This window comes from Papio anubis, chromosome 2 (genome assembly GCF_008728515.1).
Source record: "Papio anubis isolate 15944 chromosome 2, Panubis1.0, whole genome shotgun sequence".
Lineage (NCBI taxonomy): Eukaryota > Metazoa > Chordata > Mammalia > Primates > Cercopithecidae > Papio > Papio anubis.
The window spans coordinates 136295287-136314388 of record NC_044977.1 but is presented as its reverse complement, the minus strand read 5'-3'; the positions used below and the strand labels follow the sequence as shown (position 1 = coordinate 136314388).

The following is a 19102-nucleotide window of genomic DNA, read 5'->3' as shown; positions in this document are numbered from 1 at the left end:
AAGGATGAAAAAGAGTTGGCTCTAACACCATAAGGGAACACCCTCCTGTCATGCTAGAAAAGACATATCCCCAAATATTCTACCCTGGTCTACAAAGATGCCTACAAAAGCACAGACAACCAATACAACAGAGTTTCTGATAAGGAACACAGCATTACTGCCTGAGTGACTGAGAAGGCCCCAAAAAGAAGTGGGAATTGATCGGAGTTCTCAATGTAACTGAGATTTCAACAGTGATGGAAAGAAGGGCTTTCCTGCCAACCACAGTTCTAGCAAAGGATTTACATGAATTAAGAATGTTCTGTAAATGCAAAGAACACATGAGTTTTCTTAGAGTTCACAGGGTACGGTAGTGGCAGATAAAGAACTTTGGAGAGTGGAGGGACTTGAAAGCAAGAGGTATGGAGCTGCTAAGAGAGTCTGAGTGAACAAGTCCTTGTGTAGCAACTCTAGAAACAATATTAATCTGGCAGGGTATGCCAAAAGAGGAAGTGTGTCTGCAGATGAAACATCAGGCACACTGGGCCCCACTGCAGGAACTGAGTGCCTAGGATAATGTGCTGGGGGTAGTTAACAAAGTTGAGAGATAATTTGGGGACAAAACTCATTTTGTATATATATATATATAAAAAAAAAAAACATGTATTGAGCGTCTGCTGTGCCAGGTAAGAAGTATTAAAGAGGAATACCACCCACTGTCACAGAGCCCTCAGTGTCATGGAGAAGGCCAACACATCCCTGGATAATTACACAAGCAGGAACAAGTAGAGTGACAGGTGTGAGGGGTAGCATATGCACACAGAGGAGGTGCACCTTGTCCAGCCTAGGGGAATCAGGGGACACTTCCAGGAGCAGAAGAAACCTGAGTCAAGCCTTAAAAGATGAGTATATTAGTTTCCTGTGACTTGGCCGGGTGCCATGGCTCATGTGTCTATAATCCCAGCACTTTGGGAGACTAAACTGGGAGGATCGCTTGAGCCCAGGAGTTTGAGAACAGCCTGGGCAATATAGTGAGACCCTGTCTCTACAAAAATTTACAAAATTAGCTGGGCATGGTGGCACACACCTGTAGTCCTAGCTACTTGGGAGGCTGAGGTGGAAGGATCCCGTGAGCCCAAGAGTTTGAGGCAGCAGTAAGCTATGATCATGCCACTTCACTCCAGCCTGGGCCACAGAGCAAAGCCCTGTCTCTAAAAAATAATAATAAAATAAAATAAAGTTTCCTGTGACCAATATAACAAACCACTACAAACTTGGTATCTTAAAACAATAGAAATGTACTTATTTTCTCACACATCTGGAGGCCAAAAGTATGAAATTTAGGTGTTGGCAGGGCTACACTCCCTCTGAAAGCTCTAGGGGAGGATCCTTCCTTGTCTCTTCCAGCTTAGGATAGCCCCATGTATTCCTCGGCTTGTGGCAGTATCACTCCAATTTCTACCTCTGTCTTTATATGGTCTTCTCATGCATGTCTCATCCACCTGTTTGTGTCTTCTCTTCTTATGAGGACACTTATCACTGGATTTAGGGCCTACATGGTTAATCCAGGATTATATTATCTTGAAGTCCTTAACTTAATTATATCTGCAAAGACCCTTTTTTCCAAATAAGCTCACATACACAGGTACCAGGCGTTAAGACTTGAACCTATCTTTCAGTGGCCACAAATCAACCCACTGTCATGACTAAGAGCTGATCATCTGGCAAAGAGTAGGGGGACAGCATTCCAATGTGAGGAAAAGCATGGAGAAAACAAAAAGTATCAAAAGAACCAGTAATCATATGAGCAAGGAGAGAAGAGCCACAGGGAAATATAGAAAAAGCAACTAAGATTGTACCCAGTAGGCCCCCTTTATGCGTGGGAGATACATCAAAAAATCCTCATTGGATGCTGAAAGCAATGGATATTCCTGACCCCTATGTATGCTATGTTTTTTCCCACATAGTAATGGTTGGAGACACTGGACAAAGGGATGATTCACATCCCAGGTGGGGTGGAGTAGACAGTGCAAGATTTCATCACACTTCTCAGAATGGTACACAATTCACAACTTACAAATTGTTTATTCATAGAATTTTTCATTCAATATTTTGGGCCATGATTGACTGCAGGAAGCAAACCCACAAATAAGGGGGAGACTGTATTGTACTAAGGCTTCCAAAGCACTGTCATGTAAAGATACTTCATTTGAGCTGCTGAACCCCATTTAAGGCAAACACTAGGTTAGCCAATTCTTTCTCGTAATGACACAGGCAGAAAGGTTCAACCACTTAACCAAACACACATGCCTATGAAAATGGCTGAATTGCAGCTCGAACCTCCTAAGACTTCCCATTCAAGACTGTGTCTATTTTTCCATACAATGTGGCAGCCATCCCTCTTACATTGTTATAGAAAAAGAGAAATTCTTGAGTCAAAGTAACCACATACAGGTTCATATTTTAAAAAGCCATTATTTCTATCATGAAACCAGGGAAATACATCATCACAATCCCTCTGGGAAAAACAATTTCACTTAAGGTCAAAAGCAAATCCAAGAAAAGAACTCCACATCTCTAACCCCCAACGCATTTGATCAAGACCCAGGGCCCAATGGAGTGTGCATTTGTTGAGAGGACAAAAAAAAAGAAAGCATGTAAGAGCACCTAGGGTATCCAGTGTCATACAGAATGCTCCAAATGAGCATCCATTTCCTTCCCTCACTCAGGGCCTCACAAAGAGGCAGAGACTTAAAGTAAGGAGAAGATCTGTGGCCATGACGCCAAGCTACTTTCACTGTCAGCAAGGCAAGGCTCAAAATACAAAGCCAAAGCCGACCCAGAGCTGGTAAAATAATGAATGCTTTACACAAACACTATGATTATTTACTTCACATCCTCCAAACACTGGGAGCTGCTAAAGGAAACATATCTCTGCCTGTTGATCTTTTTCTTCTATGTGATTTACAGCACAAGAAAATTGGCAGCTGTGAAGAACAAATAAATGTGTGGCTGAGGTTTCATTAATATATTATCATTTGGCCCTGGAATCCAATAGCACTACTGAAAGGAAGCTAAGACAGACACTTGACCTCGAGACCTACGAGGCACCATGCAGCTGCAGCAGGGACCACAGCTGAAAGCCATAGGTATCTTGGTCTTTTGTTCTCTAGGCCAGTGGGCGAGGAAGGACGCTGCAGCTGGGGGCCAGGAGAGAGCAGTCATTTCATATGGTGGGTAGCTTCCACCAGAGAAGTAATCAGAGTTCTCTATGTCCTTTTTTGAGAGATAAATCTGATCCAGGAATCCCTCTACCACAAGTAAATACATTAAACACATTCTCATTTTGTCTCCAGCACGAAGCTAAATCATTGCTGAATACTCAGAAGGATGCCCCAAACCACGACCATCATTCCAGACTGGAAAGATCCAGGAAAGGGGAGAAATTGGGTGCTGCTCCTTCAAAGGGACCTTCCAAATAGTGGGCTCTACCTGCACTACACATTGCCAGCACCAGTGGAGTGCTCAGAAATCCCAGGCCATGCCCCAGACCCATGCAGTAGAATCCCTGGGCCAAGACCCAGACACTGGGGTTTTTGAAAACTACCCATCATACCAATGCGTGGCCCAAGTTGAGGACCTTTGCTTTAAAAAAACAAAACAAAACAAAACAGCAAAAAAGTTGAGGACTTTTGCTTTGCTTAAAAAAAAAAGAAAAAAAAAAAAAAGGGAGGGAAAAAACTAAAAACTGAAGTATTTCAACATCCCCCCCCATTTTTTTTTCCTTTGGCTAAAGTCCAAAGATGGGAAGAATAATATATTGCTGGCTTTTCTGAGTGCCTCACTGCTTTCCAAGCTGTAAGACCTGAAGGTCTCAGCTGAAGAACAGCTGCTTCTCAGCCATTCAAGCCTGTGTGTTTACTCCTGTCCTCTACCGTCACCTGCCTGCTCCTGTAGCTCACTTAACAACACATTCTTCTGTTCAAGGACCAGTCATATCCATGTATTAGAAACAACTAGGATCTTCCAGGGAGATTCCAAGTCATCTTTATCATTCCCTACCTCTTGTTGCCAGGATGTACTAGTATGCCCAGCACCTGGGCTTTTTAACCCAATGAACGCTTTCCAATAGCAAGACCTTGCAACCTCAAGAGGTAAGTCATTCTGTCTTTGAGTGCTGATATGTTTTAAACAAACAAGATTCACAATCCTTCTTAGGACAGCTCAAAGCATAAAAGGAATGACTTAGGAAAAAAGATGAGGGAGGAAAATGATTAAAATGTTTAGTGAGAGATATACACATGCAGTCTGAATAATGGTTTTAGAGTGTAAGACAAAAATTGCTACATGTCACTGCACTAGGACTCCTTTAGAACTTGCTGGAAGGCTTGGTGTTTATGGGATGAGCTTTATGTAGGAGATATAGAGATAATGTTTATGCCCGAGAATCTGGCTAAACAGATTTAGAGAACACAAGAAAAAAGATACTGCATAACTCATCAGAAGCAGAAAAAAATTAATGAAGTTGAAATACAGAGGTGGAAAGTGTGTAGAGCACGCTGACATTAGAAGATCCATAAAGATGAATAATGGTGACTTCGCCTCACAGAATCAAATCTGTTAGATTACTACTCTGGTTGAAAGGAAGTCGTCCTCTGTGTCTCTGCGTTGTATGATTCTTGGGTCACCGAACACACTGGCTTTACCTTGTGGCTTACCCATTATAAGCCAGATTTTCTCTATGGCTGGAGCCACAGTATGGCTTAAACTGCTTGCTTAAAAGTAACAGGAGTCTTGTCCTCCTGTTCTGCTTCTAACTCCAGGGTGGCACTGGGAGAGCCTCAAATCCCGCTTCTGGCCTTTGCACTTGGGGTTCTTTCTGCCTGGAACATTCCTCCTCAGGTATCAGCATGACTAACTCTTCACTTCTTTCAGGCCTTTGTTCAAATGCATCTTCCCTGTGAGGCCTTTCCTGGACATCCCATCTAAAACTTCAATAGATCCCTACATATACACAGCATAAGTGTGCACACACGCACACAGACACACACACCCTTCTTTCCTTTAGCACTGATCACTGTCTAGTACACTATATATTTTACTTATTTGTCTTGTTTCTTGTCTATCCTCATCCTCTCCCAATGATGTGTAAACTTCACGAAGGCAATGATTTTTGTCTATTTTGTTACTGATACATCATCCAGTACCTACAACATGACGAGCACATGTCCAACAGGAGATGTTTAATAAAAGTTTATTGAATGTGCAGATGAATCTTATATGACCTCATGAGAGCTGGCGTTCCAGTGTAAATGAATGCAAAGTTAAAATGTCTATTCATTGCAATAATTCAGATATAACTTATAAATCTAACCACATTCTCTCAACTTAAAACTGAGGTTAAAAGCTTCCTCTCAGATAATTATTGGTTCACATAAACTATCCAAAGTACACCCTCTTTGGCAGAAATATTTTCAGATATTCAGTTTATCAGGGAATTTATTATAAATTCCCCAGTCAGATAGGGCATTTGAGCCCTCTGCCAACAATAGGACTATAAATGGTCTGATTACAAGATAACACTTTGGTTTTCTAAACACAGCATTGCCTTTTCTCAGAAGAGCTCAAAAATAGCAAAAAACAATTCGAAATATTTCTCCAATATTTCTTCAATGTTGATGTATTTATTTTCTCTTCTAAAACATAACAAAGAGATGCCTGTAAACTTACAGTTAAGGTGTTCTACTTTCACTTAGGGCCACACCAAAGAATCCAAATGAAAGATCATATCTAACTCCATGGAATCACGTTCTAAACCATCTCCTGATGTGAGTGTCCAGAAATCAACTACTCTTAGTAAAGAAAAGAGGAATCTAGTTGGATACTTCACAGGTGAAATTATTTATTTGTTCCCATAAGACTACAGCTTACTATTTCTGCATAATCACATATATTGAACTTAGGAAGTTGGAGAGCTCACTGGAGAAGAAAAATGAAATAGCTAAGTGAATAATAATAGATCTACACTACGGCTGGCAACCAAGAGATCTAGAAAACAAGATGCAAAATGATAAAAATCAGAGACAAAAATCTGGTTTATAAAGTAATGCTAAAAACTAAGGCTAAATTATCCATAATCATAAATAACTATAAAAAATAAGGGCCGGGCGCGGTGGCTCAAGCCTGTAATCCCAGCACTTTGGGAGGCCGAGAGGGGCGGATCACGAGGTCAGGAGATCGAGACCATCCTGGCTAACACGGTGAAACCCCATCTCTACTAAAAAAAAATACAAAAAACTAGCCGGGCGAGGTGGCGGGCGCCTATAGTCCCAGCTACTCGGGAGGCTGAGGCAGGAGAATGGCGTAAACCCAGGAGGCGGAGCTTGCAGTGAGCTGAGATCCGGCCACTGCACTCCAGCCTGGGCGACAGAGCGAGACTCCGTCTCCAAAAAAAAAAAAATAAAAAAATAAATAAATAAATAAATAAATACCTAGAAGAGAAAAAAGCAACTATTTAAAATATTAACTGTATAATGACATAGCATAGTTTTCAAACACGTAAATCTATTGAGATTTTCTGTAACCATAGCCCTACTAATTAATGGTATTTAATTTTGCTAACATAAACTAGTAAAAGGCAAGGGAAGAATACAGATGGTAACTTTTCCTTTTCACTTCAAGCTGAATCTTCTCCATTTAGCCTATCTAAAGGGCATTAAAGCCAAGAAAGAAGTGTCTACTGAGACTTCAGCTGTCATTCAACTCTTGTCCCCTTTGAAAATAATGCCAGCTCATTTTCACAACCACAGGAAAGGCATCACAGAATTATCTGAAGAGTTGGACTGTTGTTAACAATGTAATAACTGAATTCATGGCAATGGTGTAAACTACAAGAATGTATGCAAAATTTCTCGGTTTTTTTTTTTTTTTTTTTTCTTTTTTTAGAGGGCAGAATCATAGTCCTGATGTCTAGAGGACTAACCTTTTCTGTAGAAATAAAATTCTATACCAAACTATCATCAGCGAGTGCTACTCTCAGGTTGCTGTGTGATTCTAGCAATCACATGAGGTATAGAAAGGAGCAATGAGGCACCTTTTTAAGTCTTATATTTCCCTCAGGTTTGAATTTCCCTTGGATCGCCTAGCTAAATGATGCTTTTCTTTTCTTTTTTTCTTTTTTTTGAGACAGAGTCTCGCTCTGTCGCCCAGGCTGGAGTGCAGTGGCGTAATCCTGGCTCACTGCAAACTCCTCCTCCCGGGTTCACGTCATTCTCCCACCTCAGCCTCCCGAGTAGCTGGGACTACAGGCGCCCACCACCACGTCTGGCTAATTTTTTTGTATTTTTAATAGAGACGGGGTTTCACCATGTTAGCCAGGATGGTCTCAATCTCCTGACCTTATGATCTGCCCGCCTCGGCCTCCCAAAGTGCTGGAATTACAGGCATGAGCCACTGCACCCGGCCTCAATGATGCTTTTCTACCACGGAGGCTCCTTCATCTAGAAAAGGGGGCTGACGCACCAAGCAAGTAACAAACTATTCTATGCCACTTTATTGAAGACTTGGCAAATTAAAGATTTAGCCAAGAGGTCCATATCTGGAAGGGCTTGGAAATCCCTCTGGTTCAAGGTACATTTTCTTAAAGAGGGGATGGGCATCCCAGAGAAGCAGGCCCACATGCAGGTGGGGTTCCTCCAGCCAGCCTTGACAGGGAGCATGGTGGGGCTGCTAGCATGAGGTAGGGAAGTCAACGCTAAAGTAAAGCCAGCTTTTATTACCAAAGACAGTAACTTTTTCAACCACAATTTGATTTTTGAATCTGTAATAGGAAATTGATTCCTGGAGAGAGGGTTGAATGAATTAATCACTAAAATTCCTTTCAACACTCAGACACAAGAATCCTTGAATCATTCATTCAACAAACATTTGAGTGTCTGTGTGCCAGCAAACAAAGTAATTTTCAATGAATATCCTTTCTACACCACAGCCACCGTAATTGTGAGGCCTCCAACACAGTAGCAACTTGGAACTCCATTGTAATACAGCATATCAAGGATAAAAAACATGGTCATGCCTGCAACTTACATAATGGAGCTTGAATTTGCACTCGTCTTCAATTTCATCTGCACTGTCCTCATCGGAAACTTCCCCTTCCTCTGCATCATCCCCAAGATGATAAGGCAACTTCTTACCCTGAAATGGAACAAAACATCCCGTTTAAAAATGAGAATAAATTCACAATAGCCAAAAGGTGGAAGTAACCCAAGCATCCACTGACGGATGAAAGGATAAACAAAATGTGTATGTACATTCAATGGAATCTTAGCCTTTAAGAAGAAGGAAATTCTGGTACATATTACAAAATGAATGAACCTTGAAGGTATTATGCTGATTGAAATAAGCTAGACATAAAAGGAAGTGTATTGTATGATTCCATTTACATCAGATTCATAGAGGCAGAAAGTAGAATGGTGATGGCCAAGGGCTGAAGGTAGGAGGGTATCAGGAGTTGTTGCTGAATGGGCATAGAGTTTCAGTTTTACAAGATGAAGAGTTTTGGAGACTGGCTGCACACAGTGGGAATGTATTTAATACTATTGAACACACTTTAAAAAGGGTTTATTGTATACACTTAAAAATAGTTAAGATGTTAGATAAATTTTAGGTCACATGTGGTTTACTACAATTAAAAATCATTTTTGAAAAGTAAAAACTGAAAATAAAATGTTGTATCATTAGCTAATCATTACTTCAGACTGACTAGAAAACAGACAGTTTGAATTAGGGGCAAAATAAGGGGGAGTAGAGATTTTCAAAAAAGGGAAGTCGTCTTAGTTTCAATTAAGTAGAATTAATTAGAGTTACTATAGTTTTAAAAATCAAACCAGGCTTCTATTCAAGAATAGATGACTTGGAACCTGGAGGCAGGCGCAGTGGTTCACACCTGTAATCCCAGCACTTTGGGAGGCTGAGATGGGAGGATCACTTGACCCTAGGATTTCAAGACCAGCTTGGGCAACAAAATGAGACTCTGTCTCTACAAATAATCAAAAAATTTGCTTGGCATGGTAGCAGGTGCCTATGATTCCAGCTACACAGGAGATTGAGGCAGGAGGATGACTTGAGCCCAGGAGGTTGAGGCTGCAGTGAGTCATGTTTGTACTACTGCACTCCAGCCTGGGTGACAAAGTGAGAAACCCCCTCCACCAAAAAACAAGATGACTTGGCTGGGCATGATGGCTCATCCCTGTAATCCCAACACTCTGGGAGGCCAAGGCAGGAGGACTGCTTGAAGCTAGGAGTTTGAGAACAGTTTGGGCAACATAGTAAGACCCCATCTCTACTTTTATTAAAAATTTAAAAATAGAATAGATGACCCATCACAACAACTACCACTCCATCTCATTATGTACAACTGCTGTGCTGTGAATGTTGGTGTCCCCCAAAATCCATGTATTAGAACCTAATACCCCACCCATATGATAGTATTAAGAGGCATTTGGGAAGTGATTAAGTCATGAGCGCTCCAACAAGCTCCCTTGCCCCTTCTGTCATGTGAGCACAAAAAGTAGGTACTATCCATGAGAAACAGGCCCTCACCAGATGCCAAATCTGCCATCACCTTAATCTTGGACTTCCCAGCATCTAGATCCAAGAGCAATGAATTCTGTTGTTTACAAGTTGCCCAGTCTAAGGTGGTTTTGTTATAGCAGAACAAAGGAACTATGACAACAACAAGCATGCTAATGTCCCTCAGAGCAGCTTATTCACCTAAGCAGGTTACATGCCTCCTTAACAATTATGCCTCACTTTGCATTTAGCAAGCCCCTCTTTCACAGACAATGCAGTGGGACTCCGGCCCAGCTTGAGCACCTCCCCCAGGACCAGGCCACTCCTGACTTACTCAACAACACACTTTAAAAAGGAGGGGCTTTTTGACAGGGAACATCTTACAAGATATTAAGACAATTAAGTTACAGAATTATATATACAATATTATCTCAGTGATTAAAAAAACAGCAGAAAAGTCTAAAAATAAATATGGTCAATTGTTAAGGGTAATTATCTCTTTGTAACAGCGCTACAAGTGAAATTTACATTTTCCTTTCCTGCATTTCTCAAATTACATTCAAAAACAGTAAATGTAAACTAAAAAGGATAGCAGGGGGTAAGGCCCAGGGGTCTGAGAAAAGCTTCAAGGGCAGCCATCTGTATTAGTAAGGCTTCTTACTACAAGCAGAAAGGAATATTTATTACCAAAATACTGAATTGCTTCTAGAATCAGAGGGTGGGAGGTGGGGCAGAACCAGGCTTTGAGGCTAAGAGGGCAAGGCCACTGCAGTAGGCAGCCTGTAAATAATAGTACAAATGTCTCCTGTCTCAGTATTCACACCCTTCTGCAATATCCTCCCTTTGAGAGTGACCTGGACCTAGTGCCCCACTTCTAATGAACTGAGTACAGCAAAAGTGATGGAAGGTCACTTCTGAGATCAGGTTATAGAAACATTATATCTTCTTGCTTGCTTCCCCAAACTTCTCTCCTTTCCGGGAGCTCTCTCTCTCTTTCTCTCTCTCTCTCTCTGTCTCTCTCTTTATCTCTCTCTCTCTCTCACACACACCCACACACACACACACACACACACGTGTTGTGAGCTGTGCTATGGAGAGACCCACATGGCAGGGAAGTGAGAGAGGCCTCAGTAGTCAACAGCCTGAAAGGAACTGAAATGTGCCAACAACAGCCACTAAAGTAATCTCAGAAGCAGAGCTTCCCTCAGTCCAGCCGTGAGATGACTGCAGCCCCAGAGGACACCTTAATTACAGCCTCAAGAGAGACCTTGAGCAGAGGACCCAGCTAAGCCACATCCAGGTTCCTGACCTACAGGGACGGTGGGAATATTCAACGTTTTAAGCTGCCAAATGTTGGGGTAATTTGCTATGCAGCAATAGACACCTAACATAAGCACCAACCAAAATCACAGGGCAGAACAAATTCACTGAAGATACCATTTCCAACACAACTAAGCACAGAGACAGTGGCTTTCACTCCGTCATCCACACAATGGACATCAGGACTACTGCCAGAAGTGCTGCCATGGGCCCTAAAGGAAGCTGCCAGCATGTCCACCCCACTCCCTCCACCCCAGGATGGGTTCAACTTGGTCCCACTTTCCTACTGTAGTTTCTGCTTCAATGTCTGGGACATGTTCACTTGATTGGTGGCTTCTAGATGGGGTGCCCACATCCTAGCCCTAAGAAAGGCTGCAAAAGCAAACTCTGAGCTCCTCTAAGGGAATCCCTTAAAACATAGGGATGGAAACTTTCTTAAACATGGAAGGATGTTCACACGCCCGACAGCCAAAATAACGATACATTTATAAATATCATCCCAGGCTGATCTCTAAACTCAAGTTTCAGTGACTTTTAGTATTCCTGCTCTCCACACCACTATTACCTCTTTCAGAATTCTGGATCCCCCCTTATCCACTTCCTACCTCCACAGGGCTACCAGCTTAGTCGGATGTTCGGAGAAATGTCTTTCCCAGTTTTCCCACACCTTCCTTGATACCCAAAGCTCTTGACCTGACAGTTTCAAAGCTGGATAAACCATTTATGTAATGAAAGCATAATCTATATTAAGAATCTAAACAATTGGGATTTAGGCAAATATTTTCTTCAACTTACAGAAGGGAATTTGTAAGATTAAAAAGTTGGGGCCGGCCAGGCACGGTGGCTCACACCTGTAACCCCAGCACTTTGGTAGTCCAAGGGAAGTTGGTGGATCACCTGAGGTCAGGAGTTCTAGGCTAGCCTGGGCAACATGGTAAAACCCCGTCTCTATTAAAAATACAAAAATTAGCGAGGTGGTGAGCCCTGTAATCCCGGCTACTCGGGAGGCTGAGGCAGGCGAATCGCTTGAACCTGGGAGGCAGAGGTTGCAGGGTGCCAAGATCGTCCCACTGCACTCCAGCCTGGGTGACAGAGTGAGACTCCATTTCAAAAAAAAAAAAAGTTGGGGCCAGGCATAGTGGCTCATACCTGTAATCCCAGAACGTTGTGAGGCCGAGGCGGGCAGATCACTTGACATCAGGAGTTCAAGACCAGCCTGGCCAACATGGTGAAACCTCATTTGTACTAAAAATACAAAAATTAGCCAGGCGTGGTGGCAGGCACCTGCAATCCCAGCTATTCAGGAGGCTGAGGCAGGAGAATGGCTTGAACCCGGGAGGCAGAGGTTGCAGTGAGCCGAGATCGTACCATTGCACTCCAGCCTGGGTGACAGAGCGAGACGGTCTCCCCAACAACAACAACAAAAAAGTTGGGATCTAATTTGTGTATCATTAATAACAAGGCAGCTCAGAATCAAAGCATTTATTTCTGTGTATTATTTCAGGTCCTATTGATACAGAAAGCTCCTAAAAATCAGTTTATTTTTCTATTTTTCTTTACTTTAGGAACATTTGTAGGGTAGTTATACTATAGCAGCACCAGAAACAAGGTACTCAATTAGGAGGTGACCAGACATACTCAGCAACAAGATATCAAGATATCAACTTTCTTCGTTCATTCAGAATCTGCTTTGTTTTAGGTACCATGGCAGACAGCAAGATGAAACTGTACACAAGACATTTAAAAGGTAATGGTAGCAATTCCCTCTTTTGAAACAGCATAAAATAGCATAAAAACCAATATATGTTTTTAAATGTTCTACAGAATAGAAATAAATATGAAAAATAACATCACCAAGAAAAGAATAATAATAATCCCCAACTGATACACATCACTGACAGCACTGACTAGAAAGGAAAGTGTAACGGTGAGGAGCAGGTGGTGCTGAGCAGGTAAGGACACAGAACTAAGCTTCAACTCCCCTTCATCTGAGGGTGGCGTGAGGTGAGGGAACAAAAAGAAGAAGCTGCCTCTCAGAGTATTCATAAGACACGTTAATTTTCAGTCCTTTAAAAATCTAATTAAAAGACCCTGCATTATCATTTTTGGTCAGCTTTTTCCAGGCTGGCAAATATTTTATCCAGGCAGATAGGGAGAAAACAATGCAAAGGAACATTGTTTTTCAAGGCCCCTTTTCAATGGTGTTACTCCAAAGGAAAATTATAAAATAAATTTAGATAGCACTTTATGTAGCTTAACTAATTTAACTGTGGTCCAATATTGATGTAAAGGAAGAATGATCCAGGTGTCTTCCAGAGGTCCCTTTCTGATCTACATATATTTCATGCAGCAGTTACACTCTAGAATTAATTTGTCTATGGTATATGGAAATATTGCTAGAGACTGGATTGGAAGCATGGTCACCTCTCGGCTTCAAAATATCTGGCTGCACAGCCCCAGGAGAATGGAGACAACTCCGTGATTCACATCTGTAAAAGCAGGACACTTGGACCACACAGCTAAAGTTATTTCAGCAAAAAGAGTCTATGGACTATTACTATTTGTTATTTTTTTCTCATAAGCAATGTTTTATTTATAGGCATACCTTAGAATTATTATGAATGTGGTTTCAGATCACTGCAATAAAATGACTATCACAATAAAGAGAGGCACTTGGATTTTTTGGTCTCCCAGTCAATATAAAAGTTACAATTATGCTATACTGTAGCCTATTTAAGTGTGCGATAGTATTATGTCTTAAAAAAGTATATACCTTAATTTAAAAATATTTAATGCTATAAAAAGCTAATGATCATCTGAACCTTTGGTAAATTGTAGTCATTTTGCTGGCAGAGGGTCTTGTTTCAGTGTGGATAGCTGCTGACTGATCAGGGTGGTGGTTGCTGAAGGTTAGGTGACTGTGGCAATTTGCTTCTTTTTTGTTTTGTTTTGAGATAGAGTTTCGCTCTTGTTGCCCAGGCTGGAGTGCAATGGTGTGACCTCGGCTCACTGAAACCTCGTCCCCCGGGATTCAAGCGATTCTCCTGCCTCAGCCTCCCACGTAGCTGGGATTACAGGCATGCACCACCAGGCCCGGCTAATTTTGTATTTTTTTAGTAGAGATGGGGTTTTACCATGTTGGTCAGGCTGGTGTCGAACTCCTGACCTCAAGTGATCCACCCGCCTTGGCCTCCCAAAGCGCTAGGATTACAGGCATAAGCCACCGCACCTGGCCGGCAATTTCTTAAATGGAACAAAAATTAAGTTTGCTCCATTGATTGACTCTTCCTTTCACAAAAGATTTCTCTGCAGCATGTGATTCTGTTTAATAGCATTTTACCTACAGTAGAACTTCTGGCAAAATTGGAATAAACGCTCTAATCCTTCCTGTTGCTTTATCAACTAAGGTTTTGTACACCTCAAGAACCCACTTGCTTTGCTTATTCATATAAGTAATTCCTCATCTATTCAAGTTTGATCATGAGATTTGAGATTGCAATTAAGCCACATCTTCAGGCTCCACTTCTTTTTTTTTTTTTTTTTTTTTTTTAGATGGAGTCTCACTCTGTCACCCAGGCTGGAGTGCAGTGGTGTGATCTCAGCCCACTGCAAGCTCCACCTCCCAGGTTCACACCATTCTCCTGCCTCAGCCTCCTGAGTAGCTGGGACTACAGGAGCCCACCACTGCGCCCGGCTAATTTTTTTGTATTTTTAGTAGAGTCAGGGTTTCACCGTATTAGCCAGGCTGGTCTCGATCTCCTCACTTCGTGATCTGCCCACCTTGGCCTCCCACAGGCTCCACTTCTAATTCTAGTTCTCTTGTTATTTCTAACACATCTACAGTGACTTTCTCCACTGAAGTCTTGAACCCCTCAAAGTCATCCATCAGGATTGGAATCTTCTTCTTCTAAACTCCTGCTAATAATAATCTGTTGACCTCCTCAAAAAATCGCAAATGTTCTTAATGGCATTTAGAATGGTGAATCCTTTCTAGAAGGTTTTCAATTTAGTTTGCCCAGACTTATCAAAGGAATCACTATTTATGGCAGTTATAGGCTTACAAAGTATGTTTCTTAAGTAATAAGACTTGAAAGTCAAAATTATACATAGAACAATGAGCTACAGAATATATGTTGTGTAGCAGGCATGAAAACAACATGAATCTACTTAAACATCTCGTTAGAGTTCTTGGGTGACCAGGTGCATTGTCAATGAGCAGTAATATTTTGAAAGGAATCTTTTTTCCTGAACAGTAGGTCTCAACAGTGGGCTTAAAACATTCAGTAAACCATGCTGTAAAAACACGTGCTGTCATCTAGACATTTTTATTCCATTTATACAGTGCAGGCAGAGTAGATGTAACATAATTCTTAAGGGCCGTAGGGGACGAAAAATGAGCCCTGGCTTCAACTTAAACTCATTAGCTGCATTAGCCCCTAACAAGAGACTCGGTCTGTTCTTGACACTTTGAAGGCAGGCATTTACTCGTCTCCAGCTATTAAAGTCCCAGATGGCATCTTCTCCCGATATAAGACTGTTTTGCTTATATTGAAAATCTGTTGTTTAGGCTGGGCACAGTGGCTTACGCCTGTAATCCCAGCACTTTGGAAGGCCAAGGCAGGCAAATTACCTGAGGCCAGGAGTTCGAGACCAGCCTGACCAACATGGTGAAACCCATCTCTACTAAAAATACAAAAATTAGCTGGGTGTAGTAGCATGTGCCTGTATTCCCAGCTACTTGGGAAGCTGAGGCAGGAGAATCACTTGAACCCAGGAGGTAGAGGTTGTAGTGAGCCGAGATTGCACCATTGCACTCCAACCTGGGTGACAGAGTGATACTCCATCTCCAAAAACAAAAAGAAATCTGTTTAGTGTAGCCACTTTCATCAATTATCTTAGCTAGATCTTCTAGATCCCTTGCTGCAGCTTCTCCACCAGCACTTGCTGCTTCACCTTGCACTTTTATGTTATGGAGATGGATTCTTGCCTTAATCCTCATATACCAAACTCTGCTAGCTCCAAACTTTTCTTCTGCAGTTTCCTCACCTCTCTCAGCCTTCACAAAATTGAAGAGAGTTAAGGCCTTGCTCTGTATTGGGCTTTGGCTTAAGGGAATGTTATAGCTGGTTTGATCATTTATCCAGACAACTCAAACTTTCTCTCTATCAGGAATAAGTTAAGACTATTTTGCTTTCCTATCATTTGTGTGTTCACTGAAGTAGCACTTTCAATTTTCTTCAAGAACTTTTCTTTTGCATTCACAAAATGGCTAACGCTTGGGTACAAGAGGCCCAGCTTTCAGCCTGTCTTGTCTTTTAACACATTTTCCTCACTAAGCTTAATCATTTGTAGTTTTTGATTGAAAGTGAGAGACATGTGGAGATGCCAGAGTAAAATGGCAGCTAGGAGGCAGGACTAACTTGCAGCCCCCACTTGGACAATGGAACAGCATGTGGAGACTCGCATCGTGAACTTGTGCTACAAGAACTACTGCAGGAACACACCAGGAAAACCGAAAGAATTCACAGACCCTTTGAAGGAAGCAGACTGCTGTTCCAAGCTCTGTGAGACAGCTGAAAAACTGTGAGTGGCCAAAGTGTGAGGGGGTAAGATCCACCCTCAAACATACATCCTCACTGGGGAACCTGAAAATCTAGATCACAGGTGATATGGTTTAGCTGTGTCCCCACCCAAATCTCATCTTGAATTGTAATCCCCATATTACCCCCGTGACTAGGGAGAAACCTGGTGGGAGGTGATTGGACTATGGGGGCAGATAATCCATGCTGTTTTTGTGATAGTGAGTGAGTTCTCACAGGATCTGATGACTTTTTAAAGAGCTCTTCCCACTTCGCTGCTCACTCTTCTCTCTCCTGCCATCTTATGAAGAAGGTGACTGCTTCCTCTTCACCTTCTGCCATGATTGTAAGTTTCATGAAGCCTCCTAGCCATGCTTCCTGCTAAGCCTGAAAAACTGTGAGTCAATTAAAACTCTTTCCTCTATAATTACCCAGTCTCAGGTATTTCTTTATAGCAGTGTGAAAACACACTGATAGAGTAGATTGGTACTGCAGAGAGTTGGGTACTGCTATAAAGACACTTGAAAATGTGCAATTGACTTTGGAACTAGGTAACAGACGGAGGTTGGAACAGCTTGGAGGACTCAGAAGAAGATAGGAAGATGTGGGAAAGTTTGAAGCGTCCTAGAGACTTGTTGAATGGTTTTGACCAAAATGCTCATAGTGATGTGAACAATGAAGTCCAGGCTGAGGTGGTCTCATATGGAGATGAGGAACTTTTTGGGAACCGGAGCAAAGGTCACTCTTGCTATGCTTTAGCAAAGAGACTGGTGGTGCCCCTGCCCTAGAGATCTGTGAAACTTTGAACTTGAGAGAGATGATCTGAAATTGGAACTTATGTTTAAAAGGGAAGCACAGCATAAAAGTTTTGGAAAATTTGCAGCCTGGTGATGCGATAAAAAAAGAAAAATCCAGCTGGGCATGGTGGATCATGCCTGTAATCTCAGCACTTTGGGATGGCAAGGCAGGTGGATTACCTGAGGTCAGGAGTTTGAGCCTGACCAACATGGTGAAATCCCGTCTCTACTAAAAGTACAAAATTTGCCGGGCATGGCGGCACATGCCTGTAATCTCAGCTACTTGGGAGGCTGAGGCAGAAGAATTGCTTGAACTCAGGAGGCGGAGGTTGTAGTGAGCTGAGATCATGCCATTGCACTCCAGCCTCGGCAACAAGAGCGAAACTCCATCTCAAAATAAAAAAAGGAAGAAAAGAAAAACCCATTTTCTGGGGAGAAATTCAAGCTGGCTGCAGAAATTTGCATGAGTTAAAAGGAGCTGAATGTTAGTCACCAAGACAATGGGGTAAATGTCTACAGAACAAGTCAGTGACCTTCATGACAGCCCCTCCCATCACAGACGGAGAGGCCTAGGTAGAAAAAATGGTTTCGTGGGCCAGGCCCAGGGCCCTGCTACTGCTCTGTGCAGCCTTGGGACTTGGCACCCTACATCCTAGCCATGATTAAAAGGGGCCAACATACAGCTCAGGCTATTGCTTCAAAGAGTGTAAGCTCCAAGACTTGGAAGTTTCCACATGGTGTTGGGCCTGCAGGTGCACAGAAGTCAAGAACTGAGGTTTGGGAACTTCTGCCTAGATTTCAGAGGATGTAGGGAAACACCTGGATGCCTAGGCAGAAGTATGCTGCAGGGGTGGAGCCCTGAAGGCAGTGTGGAAGAGAAATGTGGAGTTGGAGCCCCCACACAAAATTCCCACTGGACCACTGTCTAGCAAAGCTGTGAAAAGAGGGCCACCGTCCTCCAGACTCCATAATGATAGATCCACTGACAGCTTGCACTGTGTGCCTGGAAAGGCTGAAGACGCTCAATGCCAGCCTGTGAAATCAGGTGGGAGGGGTGTTGTACCCTGCAAAGCCACAAGAGTAGAGCCACCCAAGACCATAGGAGGCTACCTCTTGCATCAGTGTGACCTGGATCTGAGACATAGAATCAAAGGAGATTATATTGGAGCTTTAAGATTTAATGAGTGCCCTGTTGGATTTCGACTTGCATGGAGCCTGTAGCTCCTTTGTTTTGGCCGATTTCTCCCTTTTGGAATGGGAGCATTTATCCAATGCCTGTACCCCCATTGTATCTTTGAAGTAACTAACTTGCTCTTGATTTTACAGGCTCCTAGGCAGAAGGGACTTCCCTTGTCTCAGATGAGACTTTGGACTTGGACTTTTGGGTTAAGGCTGGAAAGAGTTAAGACTCTGGGGGACTGTTGGAAAGGCATGATTGTGTTTTGAAATGTGAGGACATGAGATTTGGGAGCAGCCAGGAGCAGAACGATATGGTTTGGCTGTGTTCCCACCCCAATATCATCTTGAATCATAATCCTCATAATACCCACATTTCTTGAGAGAGAGCTGGTGGGAGGTAATTGGATCATGGGGGCAGTTTCCCCATGCTGTTCTCATGATAGAGAGTTCTTATGAGATCTGATGGTTTTATAAGAGGCTCTTCTCCCTTCACTGTTCACCCTTCTGTCTCCTGCCACCTTGTGAAGAAGGTGCCTGCTTCCTCTTTGCCTTCTGCCATGATTGTAAGTTTCATGAGGCCACCTAGACAGGCTTCCTGTTAAGCCTGTGAAACTGCGAGTCAATTAAACCTCTTTCCTTTATAATTACTCTGTGTCAGGTATTTATTTATAGCAGTAT

General features: G+C 42.5%; 1 protein-coding gene across 11 annotated transcripts in view; it reads right to left on the bottom strand.

Moving 5' to 3' along the window:
- The window catches only part of PLCH1 (phospholipase C eta 1), a 264401-nt gene that overhangs the window by 30691 nt on the left and 214608 nt on the right, over positions 1 to 19102 (bottom strand). For all 11 annotated transcript variants that reach the window (XM_017955766.3, XM_017955767.3, XM_031663635.1 and 8 more), the window contains one exon: positions 8065 to 8172. In XM_017955766.3, coding sequence (XP_017811255.1) covers positions 8065 to 8172 — 108 coding nt within the window. The remainder of the gene's footprint in view (positions 1 to 8064; positions 8173 to 19102) is intronic.